The sequence below is a fragment of the Grampus griseus genome (assembly GCF_964374135.1).
Source record: "Grampus griseus genome assembly, chromosome: 5".
Classification (NCBI taxonomy): Eukaryota; Metazoa; Chordata; class Mammalia; order Artiodactyla; family Delphinidae; genus Grampus; species Grampus griseus.
This window is the reverse complement of record NC_138998.1, coordinates 18,737,345-18,754,786: the sequence shown is the minus strand read 5'-3', so window position 1 is coordinate 18,754,786 and position 17,442 is coordinate 18,737,345. Positions and strand designations below refer to the sequence as shown.

Below are 17,442 nucleotides of genomic sequence, written 5' to 3'. Positions count from 1 at the left end.
TATAGTAGCTAATAAACACAGAAGGAATGATGGAATCCAAATATTACTATTGTTCAACACCTGATTAGTTTATGAATCTAGGAAATGTTTATCAGTAGCTGACAACATCCCCGACTGAGAGACAAGTATACATTATATACTCCTTGATCGAGGTACCCAGTACCACACATGAAGTAGTACTGCAAAAAATAAAAAAAATCTAACCTGAATCTGATCAAGCTTGTAGATCTAGCCACTGATTTACAGGAAATAGAGTAAAAGAGAAAGAAACATGTTAAATGACACCACAGGAATGCAATCAGTAAAATCTAGACATGAGAACTTCTACAGGATAAAAGACTCTTTCAACAGAAAAACGCAAGAAAATATCTTGAGAAAAATATCAACTGATTGTACTGTATGTAATTATTTGAGTGCCTATCCACACAACAAACTTGAAACAATTAAAGGACAAATGTTCAGTTAAAATGTGAACATTGATTGGAAATTTGATGATATTAAGGAATTATGATGATGCTTTAAGATGTGATAACTGTATTGAATGCATTTTAAAAAGAATCTTTCTCTTTTAAAGATTTATATTAAAGTATTTATTTTAGAGCTAAAAACAATGGTGGGATTAGGGATTTCTATTTATAGATCAAAGGGTCATTTTCCCATTTCATTTTTTTTAACTTTATTTTATATTGGAGTATAACCAATTAACGATGTTGTGATAGTTTCAGGTGCACAGCAAAGGAACTCAGCCATACATATACATGTATTCATTCTCCCCTGAACTCCCCTCCCATCCAGGCTGCCACATAAAAAATATTTTAAGCAATATTTCCTTAGTGAATGTTGAGTGACTTATTATCATTAATAGGTGATTTTTTTAAATGTGTGTGTTGAAGTCTAATGGTATCATAATAGACTTTGGATTCCAAGGAAAATCTTGTTTCCAACTCATCTTGGAACAATCACGTTAGCCAGAGAATCTCTGCACAATATAGATATAAGCCTAAGTAAAAATTATAATAAACATTAGGCGTAGAACCCTCACTGCCTCAAACCCCAGAATTTTCCTTATAATAATGATAATTCAAAGGGATTGGAAAATCATTTTCATTTTCCCTCATTGGACTTACCAGTCTCCCATTTGCAAGTAAACTTCCGTTCCTACATATTTTCATTGGCCCGATAAGCCCAGTAAATATATCTTTGGTGGGATCCACAGCAGAATAATACATCTTAGCTAGACAGACAGGATCTTTGTAAGTGGGTCCTACTTCTTTGGGGACAGTCCATTCATAGGTGAATGTTCCTTCGGGTACCACATGGGAGGCTGAAGAAGGAGGCGCACCTGTAAAAAAGGTCACACTGGAGAGGTAAAGTACGCTTTCTAATGTCATCATTTGAGCCATGGAGTAGACTGCGTTTAGTCTAGGATAACCCACTTCTGTGCTCCTTTTATGAATTAGAGTGGAATCCTACCAGTGTCAGGTCACAAATGGGAATAATTTTCTCCAGGAAGTCTCCGCTAAACCTCTGTCTGAGATTGGTGCCTGCTATAGTCTGAATGTTTATGTTTCCCCAAAATTCACATATTGGAATCTTAAGGCGCAATATGATGGTGTTCGAAGTGGTGTTTAGGAGGTAATCTGGTCATGAGAGTGGAGCCCTTCTGAGTGGGATTAGTGCCCAGACGAAAGAGATCCCACAGAGTTCCCTAGCCCCTTCCTCCACGTGAGGATACAAGAAGTCTGAGACCCAGAATAGGGTCTTCATTTGTCAGCCTTGACATACAAAAATACCTAAATACTTTCATGTAATGGAATGTTTTGCATCACTGAAATTATATTTATAAAATGTTTATAGTGCTAAGAAAGCGAACTCTGGGTATAAAATTATAGTGATAAGTATATTTATATTCTATGATCTCAAACACATGTAATTATTATTTACACAGATCAAAGAGTGGAGGACATACAAAAATATAATAGCAGTTGTCTATAGAACTATGGATAATATTTTTGGCTACACCTTTTTATATTTTTTAAATATTCTAAAATGTACATCGAATCTTATAATTGCAAGAATATTTTTCAAATTTAACAATCACCCAAATAGAACTCCGGAAATGTATAACTGATGCAATCCAAATCAGTTACTAGCAGCATTGTCAATAATCATCCAATTAAGGTAGGACAGAATTCCACAAACATACTGGAAATGGTAGGAAGAGATTTACTCGCTTCCTGGCATGATTCTGAGAACGGTATATGAGAAGTTTCCTCAGAAGTTCCTGCCTTTGGTTTTTGCAGGACAATTTCCCTGGGGGTGACCAGCACAGTAGGTTATTAAACATTATTGTTTGGTTACAAAGTGCTGTACTCACTTCTGCTTGAATTGTAGTACGTGCCCTCGTTGCTTTTATCGACTCTCACCCCAATCGGTTCAATACTGAGGGGATATGTTCCTTTGTTATGGAAGGTGACTCTGATGGTGTCTCCCACCTCTGCCGAAATGACAGGACCTAGGGACAAAGAGAGAATTATTATCCTCCCTGATATATAGCATACAGAATGCATAAGACAGTTGTTTTCTTTGCCTTGTCCTCTGGCAAGAACCACTGGAAGCAACATGCTTATTGTTGCAAATGGAAAGCTTGGTTTTTAAAAAGTCCATTATCAATTTGACATGAGGAGGCCAGAAAAAGATGAGAGGGGCTTTCTAAGTTAACTTCAGGTAATGAAATTTGTTACCATTTTTATCCAAGTTAGTTCGCAAGCTTCATACGTCTATAAATTACTGTTCAGAGTATCTACACTCTCCTCACCCTGTTTTTCTGTGGACCAGATGTGTGTTATTTGTCCAAAGAGTCAGGAGAATGCCATAAACCTTGACCACCCAAAGGGGGGTAAGTTAAATTGTCTTGGCTGTGAAAAGTAACACCACTGTTGTGGATTTCCCATCACCAAAATCAATATTATTACTAAATATAGAACAAAAACAGAAATATAGTACAAAAATATTTTATGTAATATATAAAATGATACTTATTGAGAGCTTCTTATGTGCTCTTCTGAGTCTTTATGTGAATTAACTCATTTAATCCTTACAACAGCTTTATGAAGTAGGGACTATTGTTATTATTGTTCCCATTTTCCAGAAAGGGAACAGGCACAGAAAGTTGAGTACTTTCAAAGGTAACACAGCTAATAGGTGAAGAGTGAGGACAGTCTGAATCCACTCACTTGCTATTCTGCCCAAGTGCCTGAGCAAAACAGGTCTCTGGGCTCTGCCTGGGGGCAGCCTGTAGGAGGCTCTAAAACAAACCCAACCTGTCTCATTAGTAGCTGAATTTTATTTCTAAGGGAATGTACATTTGGCTAAAAGAGGAAACTAATAGCTTTACCGGCTATTTAAACAAAGTCACACAAACCCCTTACCTCTTTGAAGAAAAAAAAAAGTAATCATTTGAAGTCAGCCTGGCTTTTAATGATGAAGACTTACTATGGGTAATTTACATTTGGAAAAGCTGCTGCATTTTATTGATGATTCCTCTTCCATGTCCATAGTTTATACGTAGAAATCATGCCACAGGTCCTGAAGCTTCTGTTCTTCCTGAGGTTGATTGTAGCTCAGGGGAAGAGTACATTAGTCATGTGTATTCTGCACAGACTCACCCAGGATGCCAAGATGTTCTTCTTCAGGGCCTCTCTCCTTTCGGTCTGTAAAGGAGGCATCTGTGTACTCACGATAAACCAGCTTTTTATATGAGCCTCCGATTCTTGTAGAACCATGTTCAAAAAATACCTCTGAATCACTGTCAAAAGAAAAAAGGTTTAATTCTGGAGTTGAAAGCAGAACAGAGCCAGGTTGTCACATAGGATACTAACTGAAGAGAAAAATTCTGACCTGTGCTTAGAAATTACCCATTATTTACCAAATACTCCTCAGAGGAGCAGATAGTACTAGGCACCTTACAGAAGGATGTTCACTTAAGGGGTGGAGACTCATGGCATAGAGATTTTATTTTTTCAAGCAAAGTGAAAAAAATTTCAAGAGGGTCCATGTCAACCCCTGAGAGTTAATAAATTGTCCTGCAATAGAATCTTTTTAATAAAGTATGAAATGTCTAAAAATACAGTAACTATTGTTTGTTGCATATTAGCCTTCAGAAGGTTTCATTTATCCTCTGAAACTCACATGACAATGTAACAAGTTGGTATTATCCTCCCCAGTTTACAGTAATCTGCATTTCTGTCAATAGTCTTCCTTAATTGCTTCAGGATTTTCATTACCTCCTTTTTGAACTCGGTGTCTATTAGACTGAAGAGGTCTGTTTCATTGTTTGTTCCTTCAGGGGAATTCTCTTGGTCTTTTAACTGGGAGTGGTTCCTCTGCTTCTTCATTTGCTTATATTGCTCTTACTCTGTGAGTTTAGGAGAAACAGTTACCTACCGTAGTCTTGGAAGGTTATTTATATGCGGGAGCATCCCTGCGTAGCTGGTGTGGTTTTACTATTTTCTGGCGTGAGGGCCACTTTTAGTTGGGATGCCTTCTACCTCTTTCCTCAGCACGTGCTGGCCCTTATCGCCTGCATAGAGGGCGTGCAAACGTGGTGACCAGCGTGCCCTCCCGGGCCCTGTGATGACGGAGGCAGCGATTGGCTCCCGATTCTCTCAGCGGCGGAGGCCCAGCCCGCCCCCACCCCTGGAGCTCGCGTAGGCAGCGTCCTGTTGCCTGAGAGCGCATGCTTTGGGGGGGGGGGGGGGCGGGGAGAAAGATGCTCCTTTGGCAGTCCTGCCCCTCCCCTCGCGCAACCCCCAACAATGGCACCCTGCCTTCAGGCTGTCTTCGCTCAGCCAACCCCAGTCCTCTCCCCAGGTCTAACCTCCAAAGCCTGAGCTAAAGCCACCAGTCCCCACCCACACCGGTGGACGAGTGTCCCAGGCTGGGGAGCTCAGGGTGGAGGTACCAACCATCCCTGCAGGTTTCTCTCCATTTTACCTTCCGCAAACGGGTTGCTGCGCTCTCCTCCGAGGCTTCGAAGCTCCCCCTCTGTCCTGGCTAATCTCCCCGCCAGTCAGGGGACTTGCCAGGTTGTAGGAACCTTTCTTCTTCCACAGCTCCCTCCCAGGGGCACAGGTCCTGTCCCAAGTCCTTTCTCTCTCTCTCTTTTTTTTTCTTTTTTCTTTTGTCCTACCCAGGTACGTGGAGATTTTCTTGCCCTTAAAGAAGGCTGAGGTCTTCTGCCGGCGTTCAGTAGACGTTCTATGAGAATCGTTCCACATGTAGATGTATTTTTGATGTATTTCTGGGAGGAGGTGAGCTCCACGTACTACTCCTCTGCCATCGGCTCCCCATTCTCCCCATTTTATAAATGAAAAAATGAAATCTCAGAAAGGCATTTGACTTGCCAAAGCCACCCCATTCATCTCTTCTCCCATTTGACAAATGTATGGAACATCTGCTCTTTACCAGGAACCCTGTTATATGCTGATGACACGCCCATAAGCAAGCTGGACCCGTCCCTGTCCACATGGACTTTACATCTGTCCCAGAAGACAGACTACAAATCAATCAATATAATAACATGTAGGGCTTCCCTGGTGGCGCAGTGGTTGAGAGTCCGCCTGCTGATGCAGGGGACACGGGTTCGTGCCCCGGTTCGGGATGATCCCACATGCCACGGAGCGGCTGGACCCGTGAGCCATGGCCGCTGGGCCTGCGCATCCGGAGCCTGTGCTCCGCAACGGAAGAGGCCACAACAGTGAGGGGCCCACGTACCGCAAAAAAAAAAAAAAAAAAAAATATATATATATATATATATATATGATAACATGTAATAAGCACAGAGTGTTATGAAACATTTTTCCTAGGGTTGGGGAAAGTGATGGGAGAGGCCCCAAAGGCTTTCCAGAGGAAGAGTTTCTTTAAAATTATCTAGAGGTGAAGTAGAGTTAAAATGATGGAATATGTGTGTGGAGAGAATGGGGCGGGTATTTGCAAAGAGGAAACAGCCTGTGGGAAGGCTCAGAGAAGACAGCAAGCATGGCATCTCTTATAAACTAGGGCAGGAGCATAGCAGGCAGGGTAGGGAGACGGGTCAGCAACCTTCTTTTAAAATCTCAGTGAGAGGTAGTGATGACTTCAGAGGTATTAGCAAAGAGGTTGGAGAGAAGCAAACAACTTTCCAAGATATTTAGGATATAATGAGGCAGCATTTGATGAGGAGAGAAGGAGGGATTAGTGAAGGAGGGAGGGAATGAAGGGTGGTGCTCAGGCTTTGAGCTTGTGTGATGGGTGGATGGCGACACCATTCATGCAGAGAGGGAAACTTAGATTTGTGGGGAAGACAATGGATTCAGACTTGGACATATTGATTTGGAGGAGCCTCATCCAAGTGGAGTGTCCACTAAGCAGTTCATAATGCAAATCTGCAATTTATAAGAGCCTTCCGGGCTGGAGATACCGTTTTGGGAGTCATTGCAACTGAATGTCAGTGTGGCGGGGACTTAAATCTCTGCTTCAGTAGTCACAGCCTTGGGTAGAGTCAGGCCCAGCAATTGACCTGTTGTTTGCCGTTGAGTGAATCACTTAACCTTTCCAAGTAGATGCGTGGCAAACAAGGCTTCTCTAAAGAGGTGATGTTTGGGCAGAGACTTGGAGCAGGGGTGTGGCATAATCTCACTGACATTTTTGAAAGACTGCTTTGGCTGTTTTATGAGGAATGTACAGTAGGAAAGGAAGACTGAGGCAGGAAAAACAGCTGGGGGGCCATGGAAGTCATCAGACATGTACCAAAGGTAGCTTGTATGCATCAAAGGACACTGTCAAGAGAATGAAAAGAAAACCTACAGAATAAGGGGAAATACTTGCAAAGCAGATCTATCTGATAAGGGATTAATATCCAGCATATAAAAAGAACTCATAACTTAACAACAACAAAAAAACCGAAATAACCCAATTAAGAAATAGGCAAAGAACTTGAACAGACATTTCTCCAAAATTGCCAACAAGAACATGAAAAGATGCTCAGAATCACTAAGTATCAGGAAAATGCAAATCAGAACCACAATTAGATACCTCTTTGCACCTGTTAAGATGGCTATTTTTTTAAAAAATGGAAAATAAAAGTTGGCAATTAGAAGAGAAATTAGAACCCTTGTACATTGCTGGTGGGAATGTAAAATGGTGAAGCTGCTGTGGAAAACCATATGGTGGTTCCTCAAAAAATTAAAAATAGAATTATCATATGATCAATTCTACTCCTAGATGTATACCCAAAAGAACTGAAAGCAGAGACCTAAACATATACTTGTACTCCAGTGTTCATAGTGGCATTATCCACAACAGCTGAAAGGTAGAAGCAACCCAGATGTCCATCAACAGATAGATGGATAAATAAAACATGGTATATGAATACAGTGGAATATTATTCAGCCTTAAAGAGGAATGAAATTCTGATACATGCTACAACATGGATGAACCTTGAAAACATTATGCTAAATAAAATAAGCCAAATGAAAAAGGACAAATATTACATGATTCTACTTGCATAAGGTGCCTAGAATAGGCAAATTCATAGAGACAGAAAGTAGAATAGAAGTTACCAGGGGATGGGGAGTTTTTGTTTAGCGGACACAGCATTTCTGCTTGGAACGATGAAAAAGTTCTGGGAATGGACAGTGCTGGTGATTATACAACCTTGTGAATGTACTTAATGCTGCTGGATTTTACAATGTTATGTTTTCAGAAATGGAAAGCAAATGAAGTGATCTAATTGTATTCAATGTTTTCTGAGAGTTTTGTTGAGCATTTGAAAACTTTTAAATCTATTCTTTTTCATGGACTCAAAAGTCCTATTTCTCAAACTTGGACTCACTACCAAACCTTAATAAATATTTAGCAGTCTAGTTACTCAATTTCAGGTACCAATTAAAATTTTAATCACTGAATCAGCCTTTTATGATTTTTTTGGGGGGAAAGCATATTTTGAAATAATATCTTTTTTTCTGAATTACCTTCCAGGTGCTGTTAAGTTTTCTTTGGTGAAGGTGTCTATGCCGGAGGGTGCATAGTTCCAGATGATTTCCTCAGCAGCGATGTAGTAGTGTCTAACATGTTTGCCATGGATATCGTTCTCAGATGAAGGCTTCTTACAGTCTTGTACCCAGAAAAAGGCCTGCAAACCAGCTAAAAACCACACAGGAGGAGACACTGGTTAATGAAGCCAATGTTTGTCTCTCTTATTGCCTTGTAAATGCTGCTGGTGAAATGACAGATGGAAACTGAAGAAATAGATAGCTAGAAACAATACTATAAACTAGAGTAATCAGTTGTATATAAATCACTCATGGAAAAGTCAAGCAGTGAAAAACAATTCTCTAGGTGGCACAGAGAAGTGATACTACTAGTGTTTTCAAAAATGTGGAACCAGTTTCTGTGGGGTTTCGCTTGGGAAGTCTTTCGATGAGAAAGAAAAAAAAAAAAGACACATTAATAGATAAGTGATGTGGGGAGAAATGAACTTTCACCATTTAATTTCACTTTTTGGGGGGGGGGCCACGCCACGTGGCTTGTGGAATCTTAGTTCCTGGAGCAGGAATTGAACCACCAGACCCTTGGCCATGAAAATGCAGAGTCCTAACCACCAGACCGCCAGGGAATATCCTCGCTGTTTTATGTTATCAGTGAGTCAGCATTGAAATAAATAATGCTGTAATGAGAAAACATAGATAAGTGATGAAGAGATGCTCTGCCCTGTTTTAGGGGATATGGTGGGGTGGAGGGGGAGGAATAGAATGAGCACGTTATTAGTATTGTGCTCTTAGATAAAATGGCTATACACCTGCTGTGCTGAGCCTTCTGCCGCCATGGTCACATTTGATGAATAAGATCGTGTTTGAAAGTCAAAGTAACATGCTCAGAGACCCAGATTAAACCTAATTTCTTCAGAAGACCAATATTGCAAACTAATATTTTTCAAGAACTGGGGGTATTTTATTACCTTATATTAAGGAGATGGAGGAGAGATTTAGCATGTTAAGCTAAGGAATAGCTGGACTCAAAGGACAAAGTTGGTTATATTTAATAGAACAAGTCAAGAAAAACACAACAAGCTACTTTTCAGCACAATATACAAATCTTCTGGTGTTTAAAATATTGTGTATTTTACAAATCTGGGAAGCTGTATGCAGTATTATACTTTTAGGGTAGGACTATACATCAGGGCCAATTTTTTCTTTTCCAAAAATTAACATATTTTCAATTTTGATTACTTTATAAATGCTCCAGTCTTTTTAAAAAATTACATTATGATGCATACTGTCAGAGGAATAAAATTAAGTTACCAGTTCAAAGCTTAGATCATTCCAAAGTTATTTAGCTTTTAGATTCTGATTTCCAATCATCACCCCATTAATAGTGTAACTGAGACATGACTCTTTTCTCAACTGACAGCTAATTTCAGGTAAAGATGCCTTACCTTTCAGATGGTTTAGATTCTGACAGCTAAGCATCCATTCTCCAGGGTTCTGGGCCACCATAAAAGCATCAAAGAGGGTAGCAGGAAAGAGATTGATTGTATCAACACGGTAGTTCTTATTAGTCAACGTTTGCCCGTGGAAGAAAGCTGCATGCACATCAATTTCATTACCCATACCAAAAAGATACCATTTTACTCTGTCCTCAGCACACATGGAGAGTCCTGGGAGACTTCCAAAAGCATATCCATTCACAGCTGTAAGTCAAGAGCAGAGACTGTGACTAACAGACATTGGTGACTGGGATATTGATAGTTACCTCTAAATAAAATCAGTTTGGGATTGAAAATATCTGGCACACATGCTGCTCTTCTTCCCTCCTGTACCCCCATCAGACATTGTTAATCAATCACAGTACTCTTTCATTTTGGACCTGAATTCAGCCTCAAGATTTTTGTCAACACAATATTAGCACATGAACACAACACTGAAGATGAAATCTATTTGCTCTCTTTGTTATAAACTCTACACCTTGGTATGTTCATGTGTATATTTGTAAATACAAATGTGTACATATATACATACGTATATATAAATGTGCACACATACAGTAAATAGAAAAAACACTGAAGTTTATTTAGGAATCAATCATGTATCATGTTGGTGGTGGTGGTACGGATGATGTCAGTGTTTTTTGTTATTGTTTATCAGAACTTTTCCAATTTTCTACAGTGAATGTGGATTGCTTTTGTAATAAGAACACAGGGGAAGCTTTTTTTTTTAAAGAGTAAAAGACAAAATTGGAAGAAATGTGAAAGAGGAAAGAAGAAATGCAGGGAAAGGACAGTAGGAACAAGTGACTAGAGCCACAAAGACCTAAGAGGTCAAAAGCAGGATAGCCTGATTCTTCAAAGAAACTAAGGGCCACTGCTCAAGCTGAGAGGTCCTAGAGTTAAGATAGAAATCAGTTCTGGGAAGTATTGCGAGGTAACCAGATGCAACAGGGATACCAAACCAGACTTAGCCAGACTAGAAGTTTGAGTCTCTAACGCCTATTTTGGTTAGCACATAACAGAGGCTGGATTAAAATATGGAAAGAGGATCTTTCAGCCAGAAATAAGCAAAAGTTGGAAATAAAAATCCGTACTTTGTTAATTAATTTTTCTTCTTTGATAGTACAGTTACTTTTGTGTCCTTAGTTTCTGAGTAAGGGTTATTTTTAAGAAGCTAAACATTCTAAGTGATGGACTATCTTACTAACCCCATTATTTTGTGTCTGAGAATCAAGGAGAAGCCCAGGCAGTAAAGAAAACATTTTTAGAAGAAATAAAGTGAACTAAAATGTAGGAAAAAATGATGCAAGGTTCGGGGGGGCACGGGTGGTGAAGAACAATATGTATGTAAAAGAAATACCTTTTAGAACTAGTGGTTTGAACTATTTTCTTAATTATAGTGCAATACTTTACAATATAATTTAACAATTTTAGGCTGCCTCAAATAATTTTTAAAATGAGTTGGGAGAATAAAAAGTATACAAATATAACATGCATATACATTTAACCATAATTGATAATGGTTTGGAAACAATTTGATGTATCCAGCTTTACCTGCTCAGAGTTTTGATTGGACCTGTTTAGCTGAATATCAGGTTGCACATCCAATATGCTTTGTTACCAAGGGCATAGATTAGAAACATGCTACTTATTCATGTGAGGGAATAAGAGTAGCAGAATTAATGGACCGAGAAAAATAAGATAAAGTTAACAGATCTTATGTAATCTTACAATACATTCTGTTACTCTCCTGGAAGTCTTCATTGTCTTTGTCAACCTCCTCTGGTTCAGAGCAGTAGGTCTTAATGTTGTCTTCTAGGTACCAGCTGAGATTTTCATCCACAACAGAAAACATCACCACAAATTCTTTGTCAATATTTTTTTCTTCTTCTTTATCCAGAGAATCTGAAGTGAAAATTACTATTTCAGTAGAACTTAATTTTTAGCATGAATTTTAGCATGTGATTTATAGTTTAAAAATTTTTTTGTATTTATTTTCCTAATAAACCAGAAATCTAAACCAGTCACTTCGGTTTTATAGACTTGGAAACATTTAGGGAATTTACGTTCAGTAACCTGAATGTTGTTCCACGTATCCATTTTTCTCCTTACCCTTCCCTGCTCTTCCGTTCCTTTTTTTCTAGACTCACTGCCTCTCTACCTTACCTACTCAATCATAACACATAAGACTTAAAGTATATTTAAAAAACAAACCTCCCTCTCTACTGTCTTTGGTCATTTATTGTGAATAATAATGAGACAATGTACCTTTTTTACAGTGTATTAAAGGCCCAATGAGTCCTGCGGCGATATCTCTTGGAGCATCAATGTGGGAATGGTAAATCCTGGTCACGCAATTGCTGTCTTCCTCACCAGGACCTTGTTCTGGGTTGGCATGCAATATGTACATACACTGTTCACCTGGCCGCACTTTGTCGTCTGCTTTTTGAAAATCTGTGGTGTTGTCAGGGTAGATGGCCCCTAGGAAATGACATGCAATGAAATTACAAATTGAATGTGTTTGAGCTTGAATGAGAAAATAGATGGTCTATTAATTCATTCAGCAAACACTTATTCAACATCTAGTATGTATCCCCGTGGGAACACAGTGGTGTTCTATTTGAGCACAGAAGAATAAAAGGCAAATGGCTACAGGGTGTGGAAGTTTCACAGAAAATGTTATCATTTTTTATACTTGACTGAGCCTTCAAGGAGCAGTAATAGATATGTCAGCAGCATAATGACTGTTGGTTTGCAATTTAAAGAACCACTTTTGCCCTGGGGTTATGGTATGGAAGTAAGAGCAAAATGGCTACTTTCTCCTCTCACTTGAAGCTTCTTGTATGATATCAGATTTTTGCCTGTGAAGTAACCATGGGATTGTTTAATTTTGTAAATTTCCAAACATACGCAAAAGCTGAGAGAATAATATAATCAACTTCCATGTGCCCAACAACCCAGCTTTAACAATGATCAACTCAAGGCCAATCTTGTTTCATCTATACCCTCACCTACTCTTAATAGTGAATTAGTCATCATCAGTGAATTATTCTAAAGCAAATCCCTGACATCATATCATTTCATTCATAAATAATTGAGTATGTATCTCTAAAAGAACTCTTTTTTCTTCTAACATATCCACAATACAATGCTCATACCTTAAAAATGATTAAAACCATAATATATCATGAAATTGTAAAAAATAAATAAGATGGCAGTCAGCTTTTATGCTATGAATGTAATTGTTTGGTTTAGAAAAACAAATTTAAAAATATAGAAGATCAAAACATTCACCCTGTAAAGCAATACCTCTTTTAAATAGAAAACCAATAATTAATTAAAACTAATTTTATCCTAATTTCCAAACTTGATCCTTATAATTTCAATGAACATGGTCTCGGCATTTTTGCCTATGATAATAGCTGACATTTATTGAGCTATTATTGTGTACTCTCATTGTCCCTATTTTATAGATAAGAAAACTGTAGCACAGAGAATTTAAGTTAACTTGTCCAAGGTCATTCAGTCAATAAAAGGCAATGCTGCACTCAAACATCGGTCTATTAAGTTTGAAGCTCTTGTTCTTAATCACAACAAAACACCATCTCCCTTCATCATCATCATCATCATCATCATGTACTAAGAATGAGGTCACAAGCACCAAATCTAATATTCGTTCTTCCTGTACCATCTTTAAGGATTCCAAGTCCTACATTCAAATGACCTTTTGGTTAACTGTGTCTCAGATGTGACTCTGGGACCATCCAGCCACCTGCACTACTTGGCTACTGTATGAGACTACTCATGCTGCCTTAGCTGGGACAGAGTTTATCCAAAGTTAGGATGGAAGGTGACAATGGCTACAGTACGTTCACATGTGGGAACTTCAGAGATAAGATCATCCTCATCTTGGGGATTTCTTGTTTCTTCTTTCCTGTTTCCTCCTTCTGGATTTTTGTCTTTTCCAGGCTTTAATGCACACTGCCCATTTCTCTTATTTTGACCATGTGTCTGGAAAGGGGTTGGGCACTGGGAAGGAAGTTCCAGCTCTCACTGACTCTCACTACATGAGTCCACACAGAAATTCTATCACATTCACACTTCACACAAAACAAGTATAACCCAGAGAAACACAGCATTATTAGGATGAACCAAAATACTTATTCATAAAATAGTTTAGAGCTAAACAACATAGTACAGGTCTTATCCAAGAGGAAAGTCCATAATCTCAGAAATTAAAAAGTGTTCCTACTGAAAAGGAAGAGGAAATTCCAGCTAGCATATGAGCTGAACTTACCCTCATGTTCCTTATAGTAAGTCATTCCATGTGCATGAAAAGTATAAGGCCTAGAGGCAAAGTTTTTTAAATGTACATAAACTCTATCTCCAGTTTCAGCTTTGATAATAGGGCCTAAAAACCCCAGCCAGACAGGTTTCTCTATAATCGTCCCAAAGGTTTCATCTGTGTACTGAAGATACACGGCCTTCTTGTAGACTTTTCCAATTCTATTGGAGCCATTTTGAAGATAGATATTGGCATGTTCCCTGCAAAGGAAAGGAAGACAACTCTATTAGAAGCCATCACTGCTGGGGATAACATTATGATGAAAGAGAAATGAATGACCATATCATATTAAATGTTTGCCAGTTGTTGTAGGGATGCCTCCAAAAAATGAAGAGGAGCGCTGGCATTTAGCCCTGTTATTTTAATTATGTGAGGTGTCACACATCAGCTATATGGCAGACCACCACGTGTGGATGCGCCATAAAAATGTAATGCATCTTACCAGAGTATTTCCTGTAAGGTTTTCATGGTAAAACACAGAGGCATTGTGGGATAGAATACAAAATTAAAGTGAAATATTAAAATAAAGCAGTTAATGAAGGCATTTCTCACTTATGGCATACCTCTTTCAGCCACTGGAAAAATCTGAGTTTCTAAGCATTCAATCTGGATATGTGAGATGTGAAAGCAAGTGCATATTGTTTTCCTAAAGTAAAACTAATAATGCTAAAGTAATTCCATCTTTCTAATTTCTTTTAGCAAAACTAAATCAAAGTTGGAATTGATTCATCAATGTGTGTGGGTCTTAAACTTATCTTTGCATTTGAATTACCCCTGTGGTTTTTTAATCCCTTGCTAGCAAAAATACTTGAACGTTGAATGTTTATATTCAGGTTAGTGGCTGATTAATAGTTGCTTAAAACTTTCCTAAAAATATCAGCAAATTGAATAGTAGCCAGGAAAAAAAAAAAAAAGAAAAGAAAAGAAAGCAAGTTTGATATTCAAACTTTTGAACTGATTCTTAAGTTATTGTCCTTAATGCAAGCCCAGAGAGTTCAGTGGGATCTATTTGTGGGCAATGCCATCTAGCCATTCAGGGGAACCCACTTAAAACCTGGGCTTTGGTAAGCCCTTCCACAACCGAGGTCTCCTCCACTAGAATAAAAACTGCTAACCCCAGCTGATGGTCTGGGGTCTGTGTTTGTTCATGTGTGTGTGCGCGCGCCTGCGTTTTGCCTACTTTGATCTCGGTGACCTTTGACACCTTACCATTTTCCATTCAACCCATATGAGGCCAGATAACGTGACTGAAGAGAAATAAACTTTGTCTTGTTTCCTCAGCGAGAAGCTCATCAGAAAGAGTGAGGGGTACTTTTCCATTCTCTCTTCAAGATGAGGGCAGGGCTTGTCTGGGAGCTCTGGACTTTCTCTGTTGCAAGGTCCAAATTTAAAGATCTGTTTTTTAAAAAATCTAGGGCTCAGGCCTAATGTTTCTTAAGTTTTCATGTGCACAGGGATCTACTGAGGACCTTGATAAAATACAAGTTCCTAGGCCCCAGCCCCACTGATTCTGCTTCTGTGCTGTTGGTGTGAGGGTCAGGCATCCGCATTTGCTAACAAATACCCCTGTGTGTTGTGATGCCGCTCTGCGTTCGTGGGCAACCTGAGTAAGGGAGGCTGCAAGGGGAAGGGGAAGAAAGCGGCCCAGTCCCACAGGCAGTGGGATTCCTGGAGGACATGAGACAGAAAGGTGGCAGGTTCTGTTTCCAGGCCATACCCTGGTCGTGGTCAAACGTCAGCTGGCATGGCAGCATGGGGGCACCTGATTGAGCCTGAGTGCTGGGACCAGTGAGCAGGGCCGCTTGGCAGTGGTCCTGGTGGCTGCATTTGGGCATTGGGAACAGGCTTTGGAGATAGTAGAGCCCCCGTGTTCTGAATTGACCAAGGGGTTTCAACAATGAGCATCTCATAGTTGTCACACTAGGGACCCCAATTTTTTAAAACCTGGATTGTTTAAACCCCAGGATTCTCAACTTGTTCACTGAAAGATGAATGAGATGGGGTTCCCTTCCCCTATCATGGTGGGAGAAGGGCCAAGCTGGAAGTTAGAAAAATAAAGAAGTGACTTTTTTTGTACCCAGGATGGCAAATCCATGCTTAAGCCTTTATTTCTCATATTTGTTTTCATTTTCTAATTGTTCGTTGCAGTTTCCATTTTGTTAGAACAAAACAGAAAAAAAAAAATTAAGAAAGACTCTGAGAGACTTCGAGGACATCAAAATACATAGGAAAACATTCTTCCCTGGAAACAGCAGCATTAGTACGGACAGGAGTATTCTTAATAAATAGATGTTTTACCAACAGCAAAATTCTGAGGCACTGAAGGCCACTGAGATTAAAGGCGGATTCATCCAGTCCACACTGCTGAGAGGAGGTCAGGAAGAGGGCAGTTCAGTCAGGCACGCAGCGGCAGCTGCAAAGCTTACGGTGCAAGGATGGAATTACTCTTGGGTCACACCAGAGGAACCTGGACAAGTCAGTCTCACACAGGTCCGTCTAAGCCTTGAGGTAAATTTTCTCCAGTGTCTGTACACACTCTTATTGCTAGGGGATTGGTCCCAATGATATTTAAATAAAGATTCTAGTCTGTGTTCTACCATGCTCTGTTGATCCATATCTTAAATAAAGCCAGAGTTTTAAAATAACCTCACATTCTTAAGACTTCATTTATAGCGTGTATTTATATTTCCTAAATGTGCCTCTAAAGCATTAAGAAATGTGTCACATCCCTTTTCAATAAACTGTAGCAGACTTTGTCAAAATGCTTTCATTATATTGAAATTCTCCTGTATTAATCATTTCCTGAAATAGGAGGAGCATTGTCTAAGTTTTGGAATTCGTTTTTTTGTGTACAAAGATTTTTGGGGGAGGGGTGTGAAAATTACTTAAAAAAATAATTGATCTGAAATTATAATCTATCCAGTATTTTTAACATTTGGAATTCCTTTTATACACACAGCAATATGCAAAATGTGTTTCCCATCTTGTCTTTTTTTCTGAAACAAAATTAAATCTTAACCAAATTGGGAAATATTTCACATCACATCACGTGATAGCTTGGGGGAGGCCTGTTTGCTTATGCTCTGTCTCCAAAGAAACATCAAACTGTCATTAAGGAATGTCTATTTAACTTTAAGAGCACGGCTTTGGGGACAAAGCTTCAGTTACTGGAAGCTTGCAGGAAGTTTGCCAATCAGATATCCAGTTAATAAAAAACCTATTATGGTTGTTCTTTGACCCGAACAAGTAATTCACATTAATCATAGTTCTTTCTGTTGGCAACTGTAACATGTTCTCTTCTATTCATTACAATAGATATGTCTCCCTCTCAGTAAACACATCCTTCCTTTTTAGCGCCCCCAATTCCTATAATCCTATAGCAATTCCTCTAATTTCTGGTAGATTCAGACCCAGAAGTGAGTTTTTAATGGTAGAGGAATTAAAACATTTTTTACACTGCCTTAGTAAGATAATAATAATGCTACTCCCATCCATAAGTTCAGAGTGCACTCAAGATGATCAAGCCATGGTTACTAAAATGTGGGTAATGCACGTGAAAAGTTTCTGGAGT

At 39.0% G+C, this 17,442-nt stretch overlaps 1 protein-coding gene across 4 annotated transcripts in view; it reads right to left on the bottom strand.

The window, feature by feature from the left end:
* The window catches only part of CP (ceruloplasmin), a 73,755-nt gene that overhangs the window by 51,478 nt on the left and 4,835 nt on the right, over window positions 1-17,442 (bottom strand). For all 4 annotated transcript variants that reach the window (XM_082654061.1, XM_082654058.1, XM_082654059.1 and 1 more), the window contains exons 2-9: window positions 13,824-14,071; window positions 11,795-12,007; window positions 11,258-11,431; window positions 9,476-9,730; window positions 8,013-8,184; window positions 3,669-3,808; window positions 2,378-2,515; window positions 1,128-1,342 (exon numbers count right to left, since the gene is read on the bottom strand). In XM_082654061.1, the coding sequence (XP_082510187.1) occupies window positions 1,128-1,342; window positions 2,378-2,515; window positions 3,669-3,808; window positions 8,013-8,184; window positions 9,476-9,730; window positions 11,258-11,431; window positions 11,795-12,007; window positions 13,824-14,071 (1,555 nt within the window). The remainder of the gene's footprint in view (window positions 1-1,127; window positions 1,343-2,377; window positions 2,516-3,668; window positions 3,809-8,012; window positions 8,185-9,475; window positions 9,731-11,257; window positions 11,432-11,794; window positions 12,008-13,823; window positions 14,072-17,442) is intronic.